This window comes from Nannobrachium achirus (assembly GCF_963921795.1).
Source record: "Nannobrachium achirus genome assembly, chromosome: 22".
Taxonomy (NCBI): domain Eukaryota; kingdom Metazoa; phylum Chordata; class Actinopteri; order Myctophiformes; family Myctophidae; genus Nannobrachium; species Nannobrachium achirus.
The window spans coordinates 25,160,642-25,179,907 of record NC_137829.1 but is presented as its reverse complement, the minus strand read 5'-3'; the positions used below and the strand labels follow the sequence as shown (position 1 = coordinate 25,179,907).

Sequence of the window (19,266 nt, the reverse complement as noted above, 5' to 3'; positions counted from 1 at the left end):
AACACATTCCAATTCACCAGAGCCAAGCAAAGCCCACCTGTGGCTTTAGAAAGGGTTGAACGTATATTGATCCATCTGAAATAAATCCTAGAGTCTTTTTAAATGATAATATATATGTATACCAGTATATAGTCTGTTCCGTAGATGTGCTCTTGTAAAATGTGTGTGACCCATACACTGTAACTTAAAATATACTTTGTCACACAACGGCGTTGCTCACCAGAAATACTATAGATTTCCAAGCGCATGAATAACTTGAAATACAGCAACACCATCGTGCAACAACATATAAATTAGGCTTCATGGGTGGCATGTCAGTGTTTAGACAGTTGTTTCGATCTTTTCAATGATTTCTATCATTGACTTTGAGGGCGATAGCAGAGAGCACTCATCCTGATCCCAAAGGTTGCCAGGGCTTGAGTTGCCATCTGTGCTCAACTCATCGTCCCCTTCCTCCTCTGTCTCCTCCTCGCAGGACTCCAGGTAGTGCAGACCCAACGCATTGATGCCAGAGTCCTCAGAGCTGGACGGAGAGGAGCAGTGGTCCATTTTGGGGCCCTTCATGTCACCCACAGGGCCGGGGCTGCCGTGCTCCTTGTACACCGACTGCTGTGCAGGCGCCTGCGTCTGTCGCGGCGGTCGTTTGGCGCCAAGAGGCACCCGAGGGGCAGGGGGCGCCGGCGGAGGAGGTGTGGGCGGACACGGCGGCTCCGGTATGGGCGGCGGGGGACGCTGCACGTAGCACATCTTGCCGTTGATGCGCTTGACGATGTAGTCGTCCACGAAGAGGTCCGCAATGACACAGTACTTAGGCGACTCGAGGTGAGGCGGGGACTGGAAGCAAGGGGCGATCTTGAGGAAGCGCTCGGCCAAACACACGGACAGGTTCATGCTGTCGCTGTACTCGGACAGAACGGGAGGTACGGCTGTGCTGGGCAGCTGGCACACACTGGTCATGGGTTGGTATACATACTTGCCTAAGGGAGGAAAACGAACAAAGAATGTATAACTATGTATGTAATGTATGACAAACCATTATAAAACAGATCACTCCAGTTCTTGATTATGATTGCCTGAACCATTTTGTTGTAAAATGCAGTATAAACACACCTCTGACTTGCAAGTATAAGTACTACTGTTTGGGACTTATTGCTTGATTCTTCTCTACTAGTTCAAATGTACAAATCACGTTTAGAACAGTACAGATTAATCTTATGTTCCAAATTATTGAATAGCCTAGGCAAATGTTCAAATGATTTATACTGTATAATGTGTAGGTTTGATAAGAAATACCGTACTGATACAGGACCATTTGTGTTACTGTATATGAAAGCATTGTTAGCTAATGTTATATTAACATTAGATGTTAGAGCTTGTTGATGTATCCCCACTACTGTATGTACTGTAGAGTTTTGGGAATGTATAGTGTAACTGGGAAACATACAGTTTTCTAATTGTAATATAAAACCTTATATTACAATTAGAAAATGACCATATTGTACTGTCATGTAAAAGACTTTCAGGAAGTGTCCAGGAATTCAAACTTTATAGAGGGGTTGAACTCAACACAGAAGGTTACTTTCTGAAATTGCAACATGATGTCAAAACTATCTGTTTTCGTCCCTCCAACCTTCATCGCTGTTGACAGTGTGAAGCACTGATGAGGGCAGAAAAACTGAAAATGTGGGCGCAGTGGATAACTTATTCATGTTAAATAATTGATGATATCATCAAAACCCTGATTTAGAAGGTGAGTGCATCCTTCTTGGAAAATAGAACGGCATGTAGACACTGTAGTTGTAAAAAAAAAGGAAAAGAAGAGAATGTCATTTAGAATGTCATTGTTTGCAGCTCACTGCGTCCTCAACTAACGGCTATGTTGCTTGTAGTGTCTTTCTGATGTGTTCAAGTGGCTCTCTGGGGGAGCGGAGCCTGTAGGATTGACAGGCCTACGCATCACTTCCTTTCACTCACTGTCCTTGTCTTTTATTTTACGGTCTGGGGGAACCGCTCAAACTAAATTTGGTACCTGGTTATAAAGAAACCAGTCAAAGCACTTTTTTTTCAAACTGCTGAATGGGCAAAGTCTGTATTGCTGAATGGGTATTTTAGGGCTAACAAATCAAACCTCGGCGATGGCAACTTACAGACTTAGCCATTTTTCAAGGTTAAAATAAAGAAATCAACCAATTAGTACATGTCCAATTGTCTCCCCTTTACCGCAACAGAAACTATAATGTTAATAACGATGGTGCTGACTATATGGTGCTGACTGGTTACTGACTATGGTACTGACAATATGGTTACTGATTATGATACTGACTATGGAAATGACTCTGTACCGACGGTACTGATGGTATGGTTAATTACCATGGTACTGAGTATGGTGTTCCTGACTATTGTGTTGACTGACTGTGGTGACTGACTATGGCGCTGACTATGGTGCTGACTATGGTGACTAAATGGTCTTTTCAAAACATAGATTACACCAATCTCCTTATCACTATACCGCCAGTGGATCAGCTACAGAAAGAGTCTCAGAATAGAAATATCTTGGTATATGGCTGGACGACAAACTTAATTTCAAATATCACGTTGATAATCGTGTTGGAAACTTTGTCAAAAGATTGGCTGCCTATATAGAAGTAAAACTAGCTTCCCCTTGCTGTGTAGGAAAAGGATTATAGAAGCCACATTCTTATCAGTACTGGACTATAGGGATATAATTTATCTTCATGCAGCTGCCTCCAGACTCAAGCCCTTAGACTCAGTTTGCCACTCAGCTCTGAGGTTTATTACTGGTGACAACTATTATGCATCACTGTGTCCTGTATGATAAGGTGGGCTGGTCTTCTCTGACTGAGAGAGGCAAAGCCCTTTACAAAGCCCTGGTTGGAAAATTACCATCATATATTACGTCCATGTTACATCAGAACCCTAGTCGAATTTTTACTCGCTCTAGCGAATGGCTAGTCCTTAATTTTCCTACTGACAAAATCTGATCTGGTAAAGACCATTGGTGCACCTGGTTCTTGGAACCTCTTGCAACACTAGCCGTACATTACCTGTGTTACCGTATTGTCTTTGCTGAATTTATATTATTTCTTATCTATGTGTAATCTCTGCAATATTGTAAATGAGGGTGTCCTCAATGATTTGATGACTGAGGTACTGACCATGGCACTGACTATGGTGCTGACTATGGTTACTGACTATGATGCTGACTAGTGCTGACAATGGTTACTGATAGGGATGTCCTGATCGGATCGGGAGATCGGGCCGTTCACAGGATTTTCAAAAGATCAGAATATATATATAAAAAAACGATAAGCTGATGAGCTTTATTTTTATTTTGTTTTGATCCAATGCAGTGAAAAAAGAAGCTATATCCATGTTGGATAGAATGATTACTGTCATTTATTTTTCCTTAATGCATTGCCAAAAGATCGGATCGGGAAGAATCGGTATCAGCAGATACTCACAGTGCATGTACTTGTACATACTTGTGACAATAAACCTGAATCTTGAATCAAAATCAAATGATCGGAATCGGATCGGGAGCAAAAAACGTGATCGGGACATCCCTAGTTACTGACTGGGGTGGCATTGGCTCAGGGGTAGAGAAACTGTCATTAGAACACGGAGGGTTCCCGAAGGGTTCCCAGTTCGAATCCGGGCTCCCCCAGAGTTAGTGTCGAAGAGTCCTTGAGCAAGACTCTGAACCTCTAGTTGCTGCCGGTGAGCAGGTTGGTGCCGTGTGTGTAAATGGGGGAATGTAATGCACAATCTATGTAAAGTGCCTTGGATAAAGGTGCTATACCATCTAATGACAATGGTGCTTACTCTGGTTAATGACCGTGGTTAATGACCGTGGTGCTGACTATTGTTAATGACCATGGTACTGACCATGGTGCCACTGCTAAATAGTGCGACGATTCGTAGAATCATAGCTAGTTCGGTGGACGGTCACAAGGGGGCGCGCGCGCGGAGGGGGGCGGGACACTGGGTCCTGCCCCCCCCCTTACCCAAGGTTCATAGGGAAGCTAGCTGGTGGGTCTCAGTCTTGTTGCATAGCACTGCTGCTGCTACCACGCTGCAGTACACACACAAGTGCCACACTTGTTGCTTGCAGGTAGCTGTGCTGCTGCCCACCGCTTGGAGAGGGTGCCTAACTTGGCTGAGTATTTCTGGCTGTTTCTGCTATTTTACTATCGCTCAATTCATGTTCTTAGCTGCCAAACTAAGAAGCTGTGTTCTTGGCCAGGTTGTATGGGAAGTTTGAGATTGTTATTCTGGTAATCGCTGAATTCTAAACTGCTGTTTCAAGGTTCAGATTTCTTGCTATCGTTGCTGGTGCCTAGCTGATTTCTGTACTTTCAGTTGTTTGTTGCTAAAGCTATTTCAAAGGTGCTACAGGCTTGCTAAAGTTGCTAAAGGTAAACTCAGTATCATAGAAGTTGGCTGTGGCTACGGGCTAAATGCTAACTTATTTCGTGCCCTGGTGGGCCTTTACTGGGCTACCATGAGTTAAAGTAATCTCAGTCGTTGGGTTTGTCGATAACAATGTCAGTACTTGCAACGGCGCGGGCCGTATCGGCTAGCGCGGAACAACAGGTTTAATGTACAGTCAGCTAGGAGCTAGCTGGTGGCTATTGCTAGCCGGCTATTTCGGTAAGGATGCTGTTAGCTGGTAAATCAATGTGCTAGCCATGTCAAGGCATAGAGCGGCGGCCCGCGTGAAAACATGGCCCCGTAGCAAGTAATGAATCACGCTAGGAGGATTCAGTTTGTAGGTTGCAGGTGTCTGTAAACGGCAGCGTTCACCTAGCTTCTGAGCTAGCCGAGTCACGTCAAGCGGTGATTTACGGCATGACGTTCGGCAGCGAATACTAAGCGATTTTTGCATACTACAGATCAAGATGGAAGTAGTTGCGGCTACTGGCTAATGCTAAAATAACTTCATTGTGCTTGGCTTTGCTTGCGACCGTTCGCTATAAAGGTAAACTCAGTTGGTCGTGCTTATCGGGAACAGTGGTGTGTTGTCGTATCTGCTACTGTTGAGCAGCGTTCCTTCCTTTCAGTCAGCCAAGGGCTAGTTTTTGCTTGTTGTTAGCCGGCTAGCTTCTAACTTCTGTAAGGATAGCTGTAAGCTGGTAAAACAGCTTGCTAGCCTTGTTCCAGGCACGAGTATGGCCCCGTGGGGAAACGTTGCCTCTATTAACAGTAATGACTCATGTCAGGAGGAATAAACTATGTAGGTTGCGTGCGGCATCTCCCCTTTTATATACACTTTTGCATCTACCTAGCAGAGTTTTACGTCTGCACGGAGGAGGCTACGCTCAGTAGCGCATACTAAGCGATGCGTGTGGGAAATGTAGTTCTCTATCATGCCAAGCCTCGGCGTCGTGCTAGTAGCAAGAGTCGTATGAATTACTAGTCACGTCAGGCCAGGAGGAAGCTTCGATTCAAGCTTCGCTCGCAGCGTGCTTAATCTAGTTAGTATGGGGCCTATATTGCTTCTGCCTCGCCTCGGGTTATGTGTATGTTTTCCTCTTTTGCACTGTCTGGCCGTCTTAACAGCTGCTGCTTATGAGGTGCTAGTTGCTATACCATAGCAGCTAAATGGTTTCTGTCGCTTCTTGGACCACAGTAGGGCTGCTGCCAGTTACCGTGGCGTAGAAGCCCTCGCGGGATGAATTATCAAATACAGTAATCGCCTCTCTTTGAGAAGCCTATAAAGGATGTCTGTCTGCGTGGGCTCCTGAGAGGAGGAAACCCGCAAGCTCATAGGTGCCACAGTTTACGTGCAAACAATGTTTTGCTTCCGCTAACGCAAGTCGTGCCTGTCTGTCCTGACGTCACCAGTTGAACTCGCTAGTGCATGCAGGGAATCGTAGTCTTCTCTAAATGCTCGGTAGCTCCAGCTAAATATTCTCTTCAGTTTCAGCATCCATCAGCTGCAGCTCATCAGCTTTCCTCGCACCGCAAGCTTAAGTTAGGGTTTGATAAGTTCTAAGTTGTCAGCTGTTCTGCTATATTAAATGCTAAGTAAAGTAGGCAGATTGTTGCCGCTGCCGCGGTGGGATGCTGTCATGTCTCCGTGGTTTCGTCTGAGGCTAGCTCTACCCAAGCGGCTAATGCTGCCGTAATTGCTGCTAATAATTACAATTGATGCTGCCGCTTGTGGGATGCTGACATCATGCTTATCTGGGCAGTGCATGCTCGGCTCCCACGCGTCTGATACTGAATTATTTGTGTCATTACAGCTCCCGGCTGAAGCACTTCTGGTCCGTAAGGTTATAGTATTGGGTCACATAGCTCACTGTATGTTCTAGTGGTGTTTCCGTAGCCGCTGCACTTGGCTTCAGTGCCGGTTTGCAGCTCACGCTTAAGCTGCTACATGACTGTTGTAACATCATGTTCACATCCAGGATTTCTCCTTATACGTTGTGCTGCTGTCTTGGAGGCTGAAATGGTCACATTATGGTTCTAGTGGCTCTTGTTGCCGCTGCTTCAGTCAGATACTATGGTGTCTCCTATAGTTCAGCTATTTGTAGCTCCACTCAACCTGCGGCTGCGTGCTAGCATAACTGCTAATAATTACAGCTAAGGCTGATGCTTGTAAAAATGCTGCATCATGTTTTCTTTCAGCTCATGCTAAAGCTAATACTTGTTGGTTGCTAACATCTGTTTATTATTTCAGCTCCAGGCCGGAGTGGCTGCAGGCCCACATGTTCCACTAATCGTGTTTTACCTTATAGCTTCTTGCTGCGGCTGCTACATGTCTAACTGCTAACACAATTTCTATCCTTTCAGCTCGTGCTGGAGCTGCTGCATAGCTGCTACTACAGCAGGTCGCCATAGCAGCATGGCGCTGCAGCTGCTGAGGTTTTCTGCTAACATATTTATCATTACAGCTCCAGGCCGGAGCTGCGGCATGCCCCCTGCCACGGCATCAGGTTAGCACTGCAGCTTCATGATAAAGCTGCTTCATGTTCCACTAAATCGCGTTTTTCTTTATAGCTTCTGGCCACGGCTGCTACATGTTGCTGCTAACATCATGTTTGTCCTTTCAGCTTCTTGCCGGAGCCGCTGCATAGCGGCTGCTACAGCATGCCATCATTGCAGCGTCGCGCTGCAGCGGCTGAGTGTTTTCTGCTAACATGTTTATCTTTATAGTTTCGTCCACTACTGCATAATTCCATGAGACCAGTCAGGAGTCGGTTAGCACTGGAGAGGGCATTGCTACTACAGCTTCCGCTACTTCTGCCGCTACCATGAGCTGCCAGCCTGCCAGCCTGCCCGCCCGCCTGCCTGCCCGCCGGCCCGCCTGCACGCGCCATATTCAGCAGACGGAAGTGGCCTACCGCCAGCCCGCCGCCGGCCTTCCCGCCCGCCTGCCTTCCCACCTGCCTGTCGGCCCTCCCGTCCGGCTGCCCGCCCGCCCGCTACAGCATCAGTTAATGCTATTACTGCTGCTACCATGAGCATGAACCAGCGCTGCGTCGTGCTGGAAGCTGTGGTGCCGGCCCATCTTCCGGAGGCGCTGTCAGGCTGCGACCGTCGTCGCCACCGCCAGGTCGCAAGGGAACATGGGAAGCTGCAGTTCCAGCACCAGCGGTGGGAACTCCATTCCTCTCGCCAGCTGCAGCTTTCCCAGATGCTCTGAGGAGCCACACTCTAGCAGGTAAATAGCAACGCATTTGCTTGTTCGATTCTGTAAGCGTTCAGCCGCTCTCTAAGCTTGCTAATAATAGGCAACTATAGTTACATAGCAGCGACTTACTTGTACTGAATGTTGGGCTTTAGCCGCTCTCTAGGCTTGCATAGCTTGCCTTTAAAGGTCAAGATGGGTATCTCGTGGAGATTCTTATATGTGCAGCAGCAGACTCTGCAGCAGAGCGCTCCGTGGGCTGCGAAAATTTCTCTGTGATCCTAAAAGTCAGCGACCTTAGGCGTGGTTTCATTGTTATGGTCAGCTAAAGCTAAGATTGTATTTTCTGCAGCAAGCACACGCGGTCACCAAGGCCAGGCTTAAGATGTGACTAGCACATGGCCTCTGAAGATTGCAGCTTGCAGTTTAATCAGGGAAGGTACACCAGTGTCAGTCGCAGAACTAACTCTCCCTTCTGTCCTTTCATGTCCATGCTGAACACCGGGCTGTCTGCCCGACGTCCTCGTCACACAACCCCGGAGAGAGCTGCCAGATTTGCGGCCCGCCCCTCTTCACTCTGCATTCTCTCCGGATCGGAGCAGCCACACCACCAGCACTTCTGGTGCCCTCAGCTAACTCAAGATCCTGCACGCCAAGCTATCAAGCACACACAACACAGGACTGACCGAAGCGTAATGGTTCCAAGCTGGAGTTGGACGCGTTTCAGTTAACGCTTCTGCTGCTGATGCTAATAGTGCTGCAGGCACTATTAGCAGGGTTGTTCCATAGGGTTTCATTTTGCTGCTTCTGCTGCGTTACTCGGGGCATGCGCCCCTGATAGGTTGCGTGTTTTATTTGCTGCTTCTGTTGCGTTACTCGGGGCACGCGCCCCTGATAGGTTGCGTGTTTTATTTGCTGCTTCTGTTGCGTTACTCGGGGCACGCGCCCCTGATAGGTTGCGGGCCACGATAATTATTACGCTTAAATATTTCAATCACGCAAAGCTAGGTGGTTGCTGGGGTGTCAGTTAGGTAGGATATATCAAGCTGTCTGGTGCTGAAGTTATATGAATTAAAGGTCTCATCGCTGCTTCTGGTTCTGCTGTCTGTATATATATTTCAGTGTTGCTGCTCCCGCTTGTCACTAGGCTGTTTAGTATGGCTTCCAGTTAGATTTCAGTTTCGCTATAGTCAGCAGAACCGCCTTCCTCACCGTTGGTTCGGTCTGCCAGCTGCTAATATTCTTACTTATTATTTTGCTTTAGCAGGATTAATAGCGTTTCTGGCAAGCCGTTAATTCTCTTACTTATTTTGCTTAGTAGTATTTATAGCAAGCCATGCAGGCGGCTACATTCTTACTTATTTTGCTTTAGCAGTATTAATAGCCATTTAGGACAGGCAGTTCATAGTTTGCCCCCGCAGTAATGATAATTTAATCGCTAGAGTCACAGCAGAGCTGCCTTCCTCGCAGTTGGCTAGCGCTGGCATGGGATTCTGAGCTTTTGGCGTGTTTTGGGGGTTTTGTAGTTTTGGGGGGTCTCGGGCCAGAGCTCGCTGTAATAAGATTATGCCCTCGATACTCATGGCAACATGGGGATCGTGGGTCAGCGAGTAATGGCCCGAGGCAGAACCCATGCCAAACAATGCTTCACTTAGGACAGGGGTCCTCAAATACAAATCTTGAAGGTCCAGAAATATTTTTTTGAAACAGGTCCGGGTCCGGAAAAAAAAAGGCGAAGGCGAAATAAGGCGGATACATTAATACAGTATGTACTGTATGTATGTATGTTTATTATAATCATTAGAATTGTTTATTTTAATTATTATTATTATTATTTGGAACTTTGGAAATCTCAGTTGGAACTGTTACCCCTGCTACCCGATGCTGGATAAGCGGTTGAAGATGGATGGATGGATGAATGGATAATTATTTATGCATGTAGAGTAGGCTACATTATTTACATTTATTGTGTAGCAATAAAACACTGGCTTATAGTTTAATTATTGGAAACTAAAGAGCATAAACGCAATATTAGGCTTGTCGTTCAGAATGGAAAATAAAGTGAAACTTAGCGTGAGGGGGAGAGGATTACTTGACATTCAGTTGACACGTACTGCACAAGCCAGACTGTGCTGTTTGCCTATGTCAAATGGCCAGTCAAATCAGGGTCAACGAGTCATAGTTATTAACCTAACACAGCCTAGGATAGCTGGCAATAATATGCGACGACACATCACATTGTTAAAGACGCATGATCACGCATCGCGAGTTTCGCGACCATTTCTCGTCTAATGCAAGCAGTTGGAGCCTTACATCGTGGATATTAATGTGTTGCTGTTGTCCTCTCCAATTGAACAGCCAAAGGTAGAAGATCTCTAAGTTATTAATCCAGTGGGAGCAATGGTTTCCAAGACGTTTTAGCAACTTTTTCAGGCAGCGAGCGGCACGAGTGTGTGGAGAGGGGAGGGGAGGGGGGAGCAGCATGGAGAGCAGACTGCTTCGGAGGGAAGGAAAACCTTTGATCTACAAGCCCACAGCACGTTGCACCCGCGACGCTTTGTGGGCTTGCAAATTGGCGTAGGGGACGGGGTGTGTCTTGTGAGCCTGTGTATGTGTTTGAGCGAATGAGCACATACACACCCACGCACACACAAACACAAATCACACACAGTCAGTCCGATCGTCAGATACAACTGTGCGGAGATTTCTCAGAAATGTGCCGCGGTCCGGACGGAGGTGCGCCTGGGTCCGGACATGGACCGCGGTCCGCCTATTGAGGACCCCTGACTTAGGATATAGATTCTATGCTGTCTTATAGTAGCGCTTAAGGTAGGCTGCCAATATGATGCGCTTATATATAGGCTTTAGATATTATGCTGTCTCTATAGTAGGGTGCTCAATATGCCATGCTGTGTGATGCTTGCTTCTGCCTTCATTCTTGTCAATAAAGTATACCTAAACCCAAGTGATCGTCTCCTGAAATAGTGCGACGATTCGTAGAATCATAGCTAGTTCGGTGGACGGTCACAAGGGGGCGCGCGCGCGGAGGGGGGCGGGACACTGGGTCCTGCCCCCCCCCTTACCCAAGGTTCATAGGGAAGCTAGCTGGTGGGTCTCAGTCTTGTTGCATAGCACTGCCCCGCCACCACCCCAGCTCCACCGTCAGGTTCTGCTTCAGATCCCCCGTGGGGGGTCTCGGGCCAGAGCTCACTGTAATAAGATTATGCCCTCGATACTCATGGCAACATGGGGATCGTGGGTCAGCGAGTAATGGCCCGAGGCAGAACCCATGCCAAACAATGCTTCACTTAGGATATAGATTCTATGCTGTCTTATAGTAGCGCTTAAGGTAGGCTGCCAATATGATGCGCTTATATATAGGCTTTAGATATTATGCTGTCTCTATAGTAGGGTGCTCAATATGCCATGCTGTGTGATGCTTGCTTCTGCCTTCATTCTTGTCAATAAAGTATACCTAAACCCAAGTGATCGTCTCCTGAACTATCGTTACTGACAATGGTTAATACCAAAAGTAGCTACACTCTAGTAAATTAGTGTCCATGAGTGGAGACAATGTGTTGGGATGCAGGAAGGAACACATTTTGTACCCACTGTTCAATCAGGAAGCTGTAAATGTTGATAAAGATAAAAGGAGTACTGGGAGGAGTGCTCTTGTTAATGACAAAAAGTCAATGGACCATGGTCAAAGTGACAGCAGAGAGTTCAGTCAGATAGACAGCTGAGACAAATAATAAGCTAAAGCCCTTGAAGACAGTGTGTTGACATTTAGTGCCTTGCTTTAGCACAGCTAATTACTTTCATCCAGCTGGAGAGTCAGTTCCCAACAGTAATTCCTAATACAATCTCTGCCGTACAACAGTGTCATGTGCCCAACATTGCCAATCTACAAGCTCACAAAATGTCGCATCTTCAATGAGTTGTGAGCTTGTAGATCTGCTATTTTCAGAAGGTGACACTATTGTACAATAAAGTATATTATTAGTGTGGGGACAGACAGATGTACAGTATACTACACTATCAGACAGACGGGAATAGAGACAGACTGACAGATGTAGCTTACTCCATGTATTGTATCTTGTATCTTTGTGTTTGTGTTTATGGGCTTGTTGTCGTGAGAAGAGGGAGAAAGGGGATTGATATCTGTTGATTGTACTCATCATACTATGAGTGAGTTTAAAGCTGCTGTTTAATTAGAATCTAATTACATTTCCAGTGTGTCATGTGAGACTGGTGAGGAATCAATTAGAAAGACAAAACCTTTAACTAGGAGTGATGTTTAGTAGAATGAGTAAATGACTAAGCAAAGAATTATAAATAATAAAAAATATTTCATGTAGTAGTAGTTTGAAATGGACTTTTTTCCCCAAGTGGGAAATATTGGATTCTAAAGTATTTGAGCCAGAACGATTCTGACATCTACTGTAGACCTCATACTCTATCCAATTGCATGGAATCTATAATATAAACTCAATAATTAAACATCCACCCAGCTAGCTATCGTAAGTGCTGTACTTATTTTTAGAGATGTGCCGATTGATCGGTGAGTGATCGCGATCGGCCGATAATGCCTCTATCGGCTTTGATCGGTATCGGCTTTGTCGATCTACAAGCTAGATCAGCTATTTTCACAATATTTATCTGTGGGACTGAATGTAACCTCAGCTTCAACTCCTACAAGTTGAATTGGATACTAAAGGACCTCAGCCTGCAATCTCCTAATGGTTATACAATGTAAATGTTTTGTAAGAAGAATTATTAAATATATAAATGCTGCTACAGTAACACAATAAATGGAAGAATTTAGGGTTTTGACGCTGTGATCGGGAATATCGGTATCGGCAGATACTGATTCCAGTTGATCGGTGATCGGTATCAGCCCCAAAAATCGCAATCAGAGCATCTCTACTTATTTTTATTTTTCACAAACACTGCTCAGGGAGAAACCTAACGCAACCGGTGGTTGACAGACAGTAGTAGACACTGTGTATGCAATTCGAGCAGTATCGATATTCATGCGTGTTCTGCCCCTCTGTCGAGACCAATACTTGAGCCCCTGCATGGCTATTTGGGTTCTCTGTGTTCGGTGTGTCTGTTCGTGAGTGTGTGTGTGTGTGAGAGAGAGAGAGAGAGAGAGAGAGAGCGTGGGAGTGAGATCCGTCTCCAGCCCCTGCTGAAATCCCTTAAGGGGGAAACAGTGAGGGTCTACCACTGCTCTCCAACCCCCCTGCTATCACTTCTTCTCTCCTCCTCTGCTGGGGCCTGGGCTAGTGGTTTGGCCACTGACTTCAGAGCTGAGATTAATGCAGGAGCCGGTGTCTGTGAATAATGCAGGATGTACTGCCCCTTCTTTCACAGAGCTCGACATTGCGCTGACCAAACCTTAACTCTCCTGTCAGCCATCAGAGTGTGGCCAGGAGGAAATACTTAAGCCAATGTTCACTGTAGTGTAGACTAGCTGCCTGTGGACAAGGTTCAACACATGCAGTCAAGTAAGACTATTCCAACTTTCTGATTCATCTTTTTACATCAATGGTTTTGCACTCACTGTTTTATTTATATTATCTTGGTATGTTTTGATTTATTTAGGAAGGAATGGGTAGAGAGACAGGAAGTAAAGAGCTGAGGGGAGGACCAATATGACCATATGCAACCATAAGTCAGCATGCTGCCCGATCAGCCACCGGCACACCCTGTCACTGTTTTTAATCATCATTTCTATAATCCACCATCTATAATGTAGGCAACAATTTTGTAACAGGTTGAATCAAAACCAAACATTTGAGCTTGTTTTAGATTTGTGTCATGCTTAAAAGTTGTTGCTGTGCCCATTTGGCTGGCTGCTAAAGTATTTTCTGCTCAACTGTCTGCTGTTCTTTGTGGCTAAATCTGTCCAACAAAGGGGTCTGATAACATAGACAGAATACAGAGGAAAGCAGGCTTCAACCCGTGGCACAGTCTGACCCAGCACCAAGAGAAACTCATTTCCTGTTTCCTATTTCATACAGACCCAATTCTCATGCTGAATCTAGAGGTACTTCTTGGGACATGCTTTACCATCCACTTACTTTTTCTACAGTATATGTGAACATGCAAAACATCTCCGATTCATCTTCATCTAATGGTCTGGTCGGTACACAGTCAACATAAAGCCTCAACAGCAGGTTAATAATGAGCACTATCTATCTATATATCTATCTAGATAGATAGATAGATAGATAGATAGATAGATAGATAGATAGAGGTGTGTGTGTGTGTGTGTGTGTGTGTGTGTGTGTGTGTGTGTGTGTGTGTGTGTGTGTGTGTGTGTGTGTGTGTGTGTGTGTGTGTGTGTTGTTTCAGCCCTGTCTACTTTTATTTGTCCTTGCCAGGACTTTAAAATTTAAAAATATGAGTGGATTTGGTGAACTTTTAAGTTGGCAATGGCGACCTTCAATTTTAGAAGACTAATGGGTACATTGGTAGGCATTACCATGGTACAGTAGTACGAAACTCGAATCAATATGTCCTTTCAGGGTTGAGCAGACCATATGTTGAGCACTGAAGTACATTTTACATTGATTGAAATTCTTTATTAGGAATAACCCCTCGAGATAGTTTTCGAGGGGGTCAATTAACATATCGATCTATCTTTGACTTTGTCTCTCTGTGCATTTTTTGTATTGATTGCATACAACAGCTATGTCTAGCTTAACGCCAAGTATACAATAATATTTATGACCAGAACAAAATAGGAATCTTTAGAGTGCAGCAGGATTGGTGAGCTTGTTCAGGATTGAATTGTGTACTCTGAATGAGCTCTCTTATTAGGATGCTTGGTGATTTAATCAATTTACAGAGGATTTCCGACCAGGTGGTTCCAGTACAGCTCTGAGCATACGGTAGCTACTCATCAGGCATGACATATTGGCAGTGACACTAAACATAGCTAATTAATGGTAATGATGGAGACTTGGGCTGATGTTGTCACCAGCTGCGAGGACTGCCTCCACCTGCACTGAATTACAGTTTTCACTAAAGCTACACCTTATAGGCTTAAAGCACCATATTGTCTTGTCATCCCTTGCAATTCTGATTAGTGTCTTGCTTGCAAGGTTTAGTAAAATAGGCTATATTATAATTTGCAGTGGCATGAAGAAAATAAATAAGGCCAATGTCCAAGTCATGGACAATCTTTTCAAAACCTTTTCACCAAGAGTAAACTTAGACAAGATAATGGAAATACTTGAACTTCATTCTCAAAAAAAAAAAAAAAAATTCTCAGCCCAATTTCATTCACACATTGACCTTTTGTGTTGGTTTTGCCTGAAATTCCATTAAAGAAAAGTAATTAAAAAAGGCTGTCTAGCACAGTTCCCTTTGGGGTTTTCAGAGTTATCAGCTTCAGAACAAGTTAGTAGTCCAAGCGACAATTACTGTGTGCACATTCAAAATTAAAAAAGTACAGAAATGGAGAGGAGTGGAGGTTTGACAATGTTAAAACGGTTTTGCATACAACGTTCTTATGCATCAGTGGAGCTAAATGGTACGAGGGGAAAGGAGTAGAGTAGGTTGGAATTACATGCAGTGGCACGCTGTTCTATGTTCCTTGTTGTGTGGCCTTGGTGGTTATGCCTGATTCAGCAGTCTAAGTCTGCATTTTCTCCCCATGGTGCATGATTGTTCCGCGAGGTGAAACTCTAGCACCGAATTACCTTTGAGAGGAACATAGAGGTGAAACGCTTGTAAAGCCATAGGCTCTATAGCTGAATAATGTTTTAAAGAATATAAAGTTTCTGCTCAAAGGGTGTGCTGAAGTAAATTATTTAACATGCACAAAACAGGTATATTCCTTGACAAAATATTTATAAATTGTATATCATATTTCAAAGATTAGTACTGTGATAGGGTAGGGACAAGTATAAATCTAATCAGACGACACAACACTTACTTCACTGAGAAAAATAAACCCTGGGTATGGTTTATACATTTAGACACTGGATATGTCATTCTGTCACATCATACATATCAAATTGCTAGGCTCAGGCTCATCCCAGATGCAGACAGACAAATAAATCCTAAGATTACAATGTGACTTCTGCAGTCACACACACTAAGCTGTCACTATACTGACAGGTGACATTGGCTGTGATTTTCATTGATATGAGATAGGGATGACACCAGTGACAGTCAGAGGGTGGGTCCATACTTTCTTGAACACATGGTATCAAATTAAATACAGTGGTCTGGCATGTTTAGTCCTACTACTACTACTACTACTACTACTCATGAAATAGGCCTACTTGAAATTACCGCTGACCATGGTTTGTTTGATTTTCGAGGAAGCCTTTGGATCATTCATTTCAGTATGGTATGATTATTATTATTATTATTATTATTTATTTTTTTATTTTTCATATAGAAAGAGAATTTAGTATGGAGGAAGTGGTAGTCCAACATGGCCCTGCACGTTTACTAATTGGAGTTAATAAATGAACAAACATTAAAGGAGTAGTTCACCCCCAAAATTACTTTTTTCTATTGATTACTCATGCCATGGAGACTAGAGTTCAATAATATTTTTAGTTTTTTGTCACATTCCTAAGACAAAAATGTGATAACAATAAATGTATCCCCATTCGTTCCGGATGGGGACCCGTTTCGAAACGGGTCCCCATCCGGAATCAATGGGGGTAAATTTATTCAAATCAAATTTTTGTCTTAGGAATGTGACAAAAACCAAAAAATATTATTGAACTCTACTCTCCATGGCATGAGTAATCAATAGAAAAAAAGTCATTTTGGGGGTGAACTACTCCTTGAGACCGAGACGGGATTAGGCTATGCTCAAATCACTGTTCAATAATCACTTATTTTGTGTTCACAATACAATACATGTAAATAAACAAACTTGACTGTAACTATGAATTAATGATAAGCTGCTTATTTCTTCCTTGGTTTTGGACAATATTATATGGGTTATCGCCATGGGTATAGGCGATAATTAGCCTACCCATGTTTATTTAATACAAAAACAGTAGCTCTTGCAGATTCTGCTGGTAGAAAAGCATCTTTGTTTATTTTACAATATTTTAACAATATGAACTTGAAAGTCTCTTCCAAAGATGTCATCAATCAACTTATATTTTTGAATGGAAACCTAGTTGTAAACTTAATAGAATATCTCTTCATTCTTTTTTTTTTAGAGTATAGCCTTAGCCTATGTATGCTAACAAACTGATTTATCATATTTAAGTGCAGCCTCCACTGCTATCAATTGATGTGGGTTCACAAAAATATAGGTTGTCCTTTCTTTGTTTCTTTAATATAGTGGATTGTGTATTAAATGTAACACCTCCAGAAGCAATCATGTTCACCACAAATAAATTGTGATATTTTTGGTATCACAACACTGTGTGACCATGTGCCTATGAGTAAATGAAATGTGTTTGCTCTCTCTACACTGGCTCTGTTCGATGTAAGAAACATAGCCTACAATAATGCAATGTAGCCTATATTCATAATCAGACACGCATCCATAAGGGAGTAGCATACAAAACAAACTCATATTGGAAACACTGACAGCAAACACATTTCAGGTTTATTTTTTATTTTATTATATTTATTTATTCCTATAGTCACTTTGTCCATGAATCGATAAAGCTGCTTTATAACGCTGAGAGTGGGTCGACTGTCGACCCAAATAGACCCGTAGGTTTCCAAATGAGACTCAGCTTACTTATTATCATAGATTCGATCTGTAACTGGAATATTAGCTTATTATTTAAAGTATTTCTCTCGTGTGAGAACAAAGCAATTAAAAGAAGCACATAAAGACATGTTTTTGTTTTTATTTACAACGATTGAAATGCCTCAGCCAATGCACAGCCAATCCCTGTAGGTGTATAGCCTACTGATATTGCTTGAAAAATGTGAGAACATGTCGAAAACGTGGTAAGCATACCAGTGGTGTAAGAAGGCATCAAAAAGTACAAAATGTTTGAAAAGCTGACAAGTAGAGATGGTAGAGATTGGTTATTTTCAAATAGCCAAGGTATAAAATAGGGCTAAAGTCAGTGGTTCATGTAGGCCTATATGTTTTATAATATTATCATTTATATAGGCTAAGTAGCCTAATAACTACTTACAGTGACACCAGCCCAGGTGACAGCACCAGTGCAGCTTGAAGCACTTGCCATGGCTGTGCGTCGCGCAGATGGACAGTCCGTCACATGGCAAGAAGTCGGGTCTCCCCGCGCAGCTCCTGGCCAAAGCCTGCGCCTCGTCCAACTTGTCACTCTTCGGACACTTATGTGCTCCCGAGGCAGCCATGCCAACATTCCTGGATCAGATCGAACAAATCCCCGGCTATAGCCTATGCAATCCACCGCCACCACACATATAGAGACCGAGACGGGATTAGGCTATAGTCTATGCAGCCGGTTAGAAAATGCAGAGAAACGGCGGCGCGTGGAATGTAGAGGTTTGAACCCAGAGCAACAACTTGCTTCTGAGTAGTCCTACAAAACAGACATGTCCCACGAAAGTACGAAATAATCCTTTAGCTCAGTGAGATTCCAAATTTAAAGCCACCCGTGTCCGGTGTTCCACAGATCTATCCATCTTCGCGTCTTGCCGAAACGGTCCTCTCTGCGCGCTGCTGACGCGCGCTGGAAACAAGCATCGCCTCTCCTCCTCTCCGAAGTCAACTTCATCATCACCAAGCGGGAGGAGTCCACGGCCAGCTGCTGCTGCTACTGGGCGCACTCCAAACACTGTAGTGTAGATAGGTTGCCCCGTTATAATAGTAGCCTTGACACAAAGTTAAGGGATAGGCTACTCTATTTCTGTTTCTCTGTTAATTCATTCGTTCACATTTTGTAGGCATGAGTAGTAGTCTAGGCTTATTGGTTGTTGTATTTTCCCTTGGATACGTGCCATTGAATTAGATTTCTATTAATGGAGTTTGGAGCACTGGGAAGGCTGCATCTTCCTGCTCCTCTAGCACAAGGTTCTTGATGGCAGTTCTTGGAAATGTCTGCATCCAACTCCTATTTATTATGCCTCCTTTAATTATTATTTCTTTATCACCACACACCAGCAAGTTGCACAGGCCACAAGGTTTTTAGTTTATACCAGTAGTTTGAAAATGTTCACTCTAGCTGAACCTAAATCCTATGAGCTTAAGCATTTAGTTATATCACTAATATGGTGTCTCACATGTCTCTGTGGCACACGATAGGCCTACAGGTGAATAGAAAAAGAGAGAGTGCGCTCTTACAGAGGTAGCTTTTTAAGATTTTCAGCAGCTTCAGCATCCCTATTCTGGGGGGGGGGGGGGGGGGGGTCAGCCAAAAATAGCAAATATTTGGTGTATTAGAGATTTGGTGTAGTCAAAGTACAGTTGCAACTCCGATCTGTTTTACTTAGAATAGGAGATTTAAGTGGTTAAGTAATAGTTTCCCTTCCAGCAGGTTACTAAATATTAGCCTGTGATGGCCAGATTAATAACACTGCATATAAAAGTCTCTATTTTCTTTTTCGCTCTGGCATATTTGTCTGGTTTTCAGTCTAACTAAATATAGCCTGGTCTACACATTATTAGCCAGCTGTAA

At 43.8% G+C, this 19,266-nt stretch overlaps 1 protein-coding gene across 1 annotated transcript; it reads right to left on the bottom strand.

Annotated features, from left to right (window-relative positions):
• Positions 1-321: 321 nt before the first annotated feature.
• LOC308307415 (UPF0524 protein C3orf70 homolog B) lies at positions 322-17,983 on the bottom strand (the record flags this gene model as incomplete). The annotated part of the gene is made up of 2 exons (XM_080752676.1): positions 322-977; positions 17,800-17,983. The coding sequence occupies 2 exons, from the start codon at positions 17,981-17,983 to the stop codon at positions 322-324; spliced, it is 840 nt and encodes a 279-aa protein (XP_080608802.1).
• Between the last annotated feature and the right edge of the window lie 1,283 nt (positions 17,984-19,266).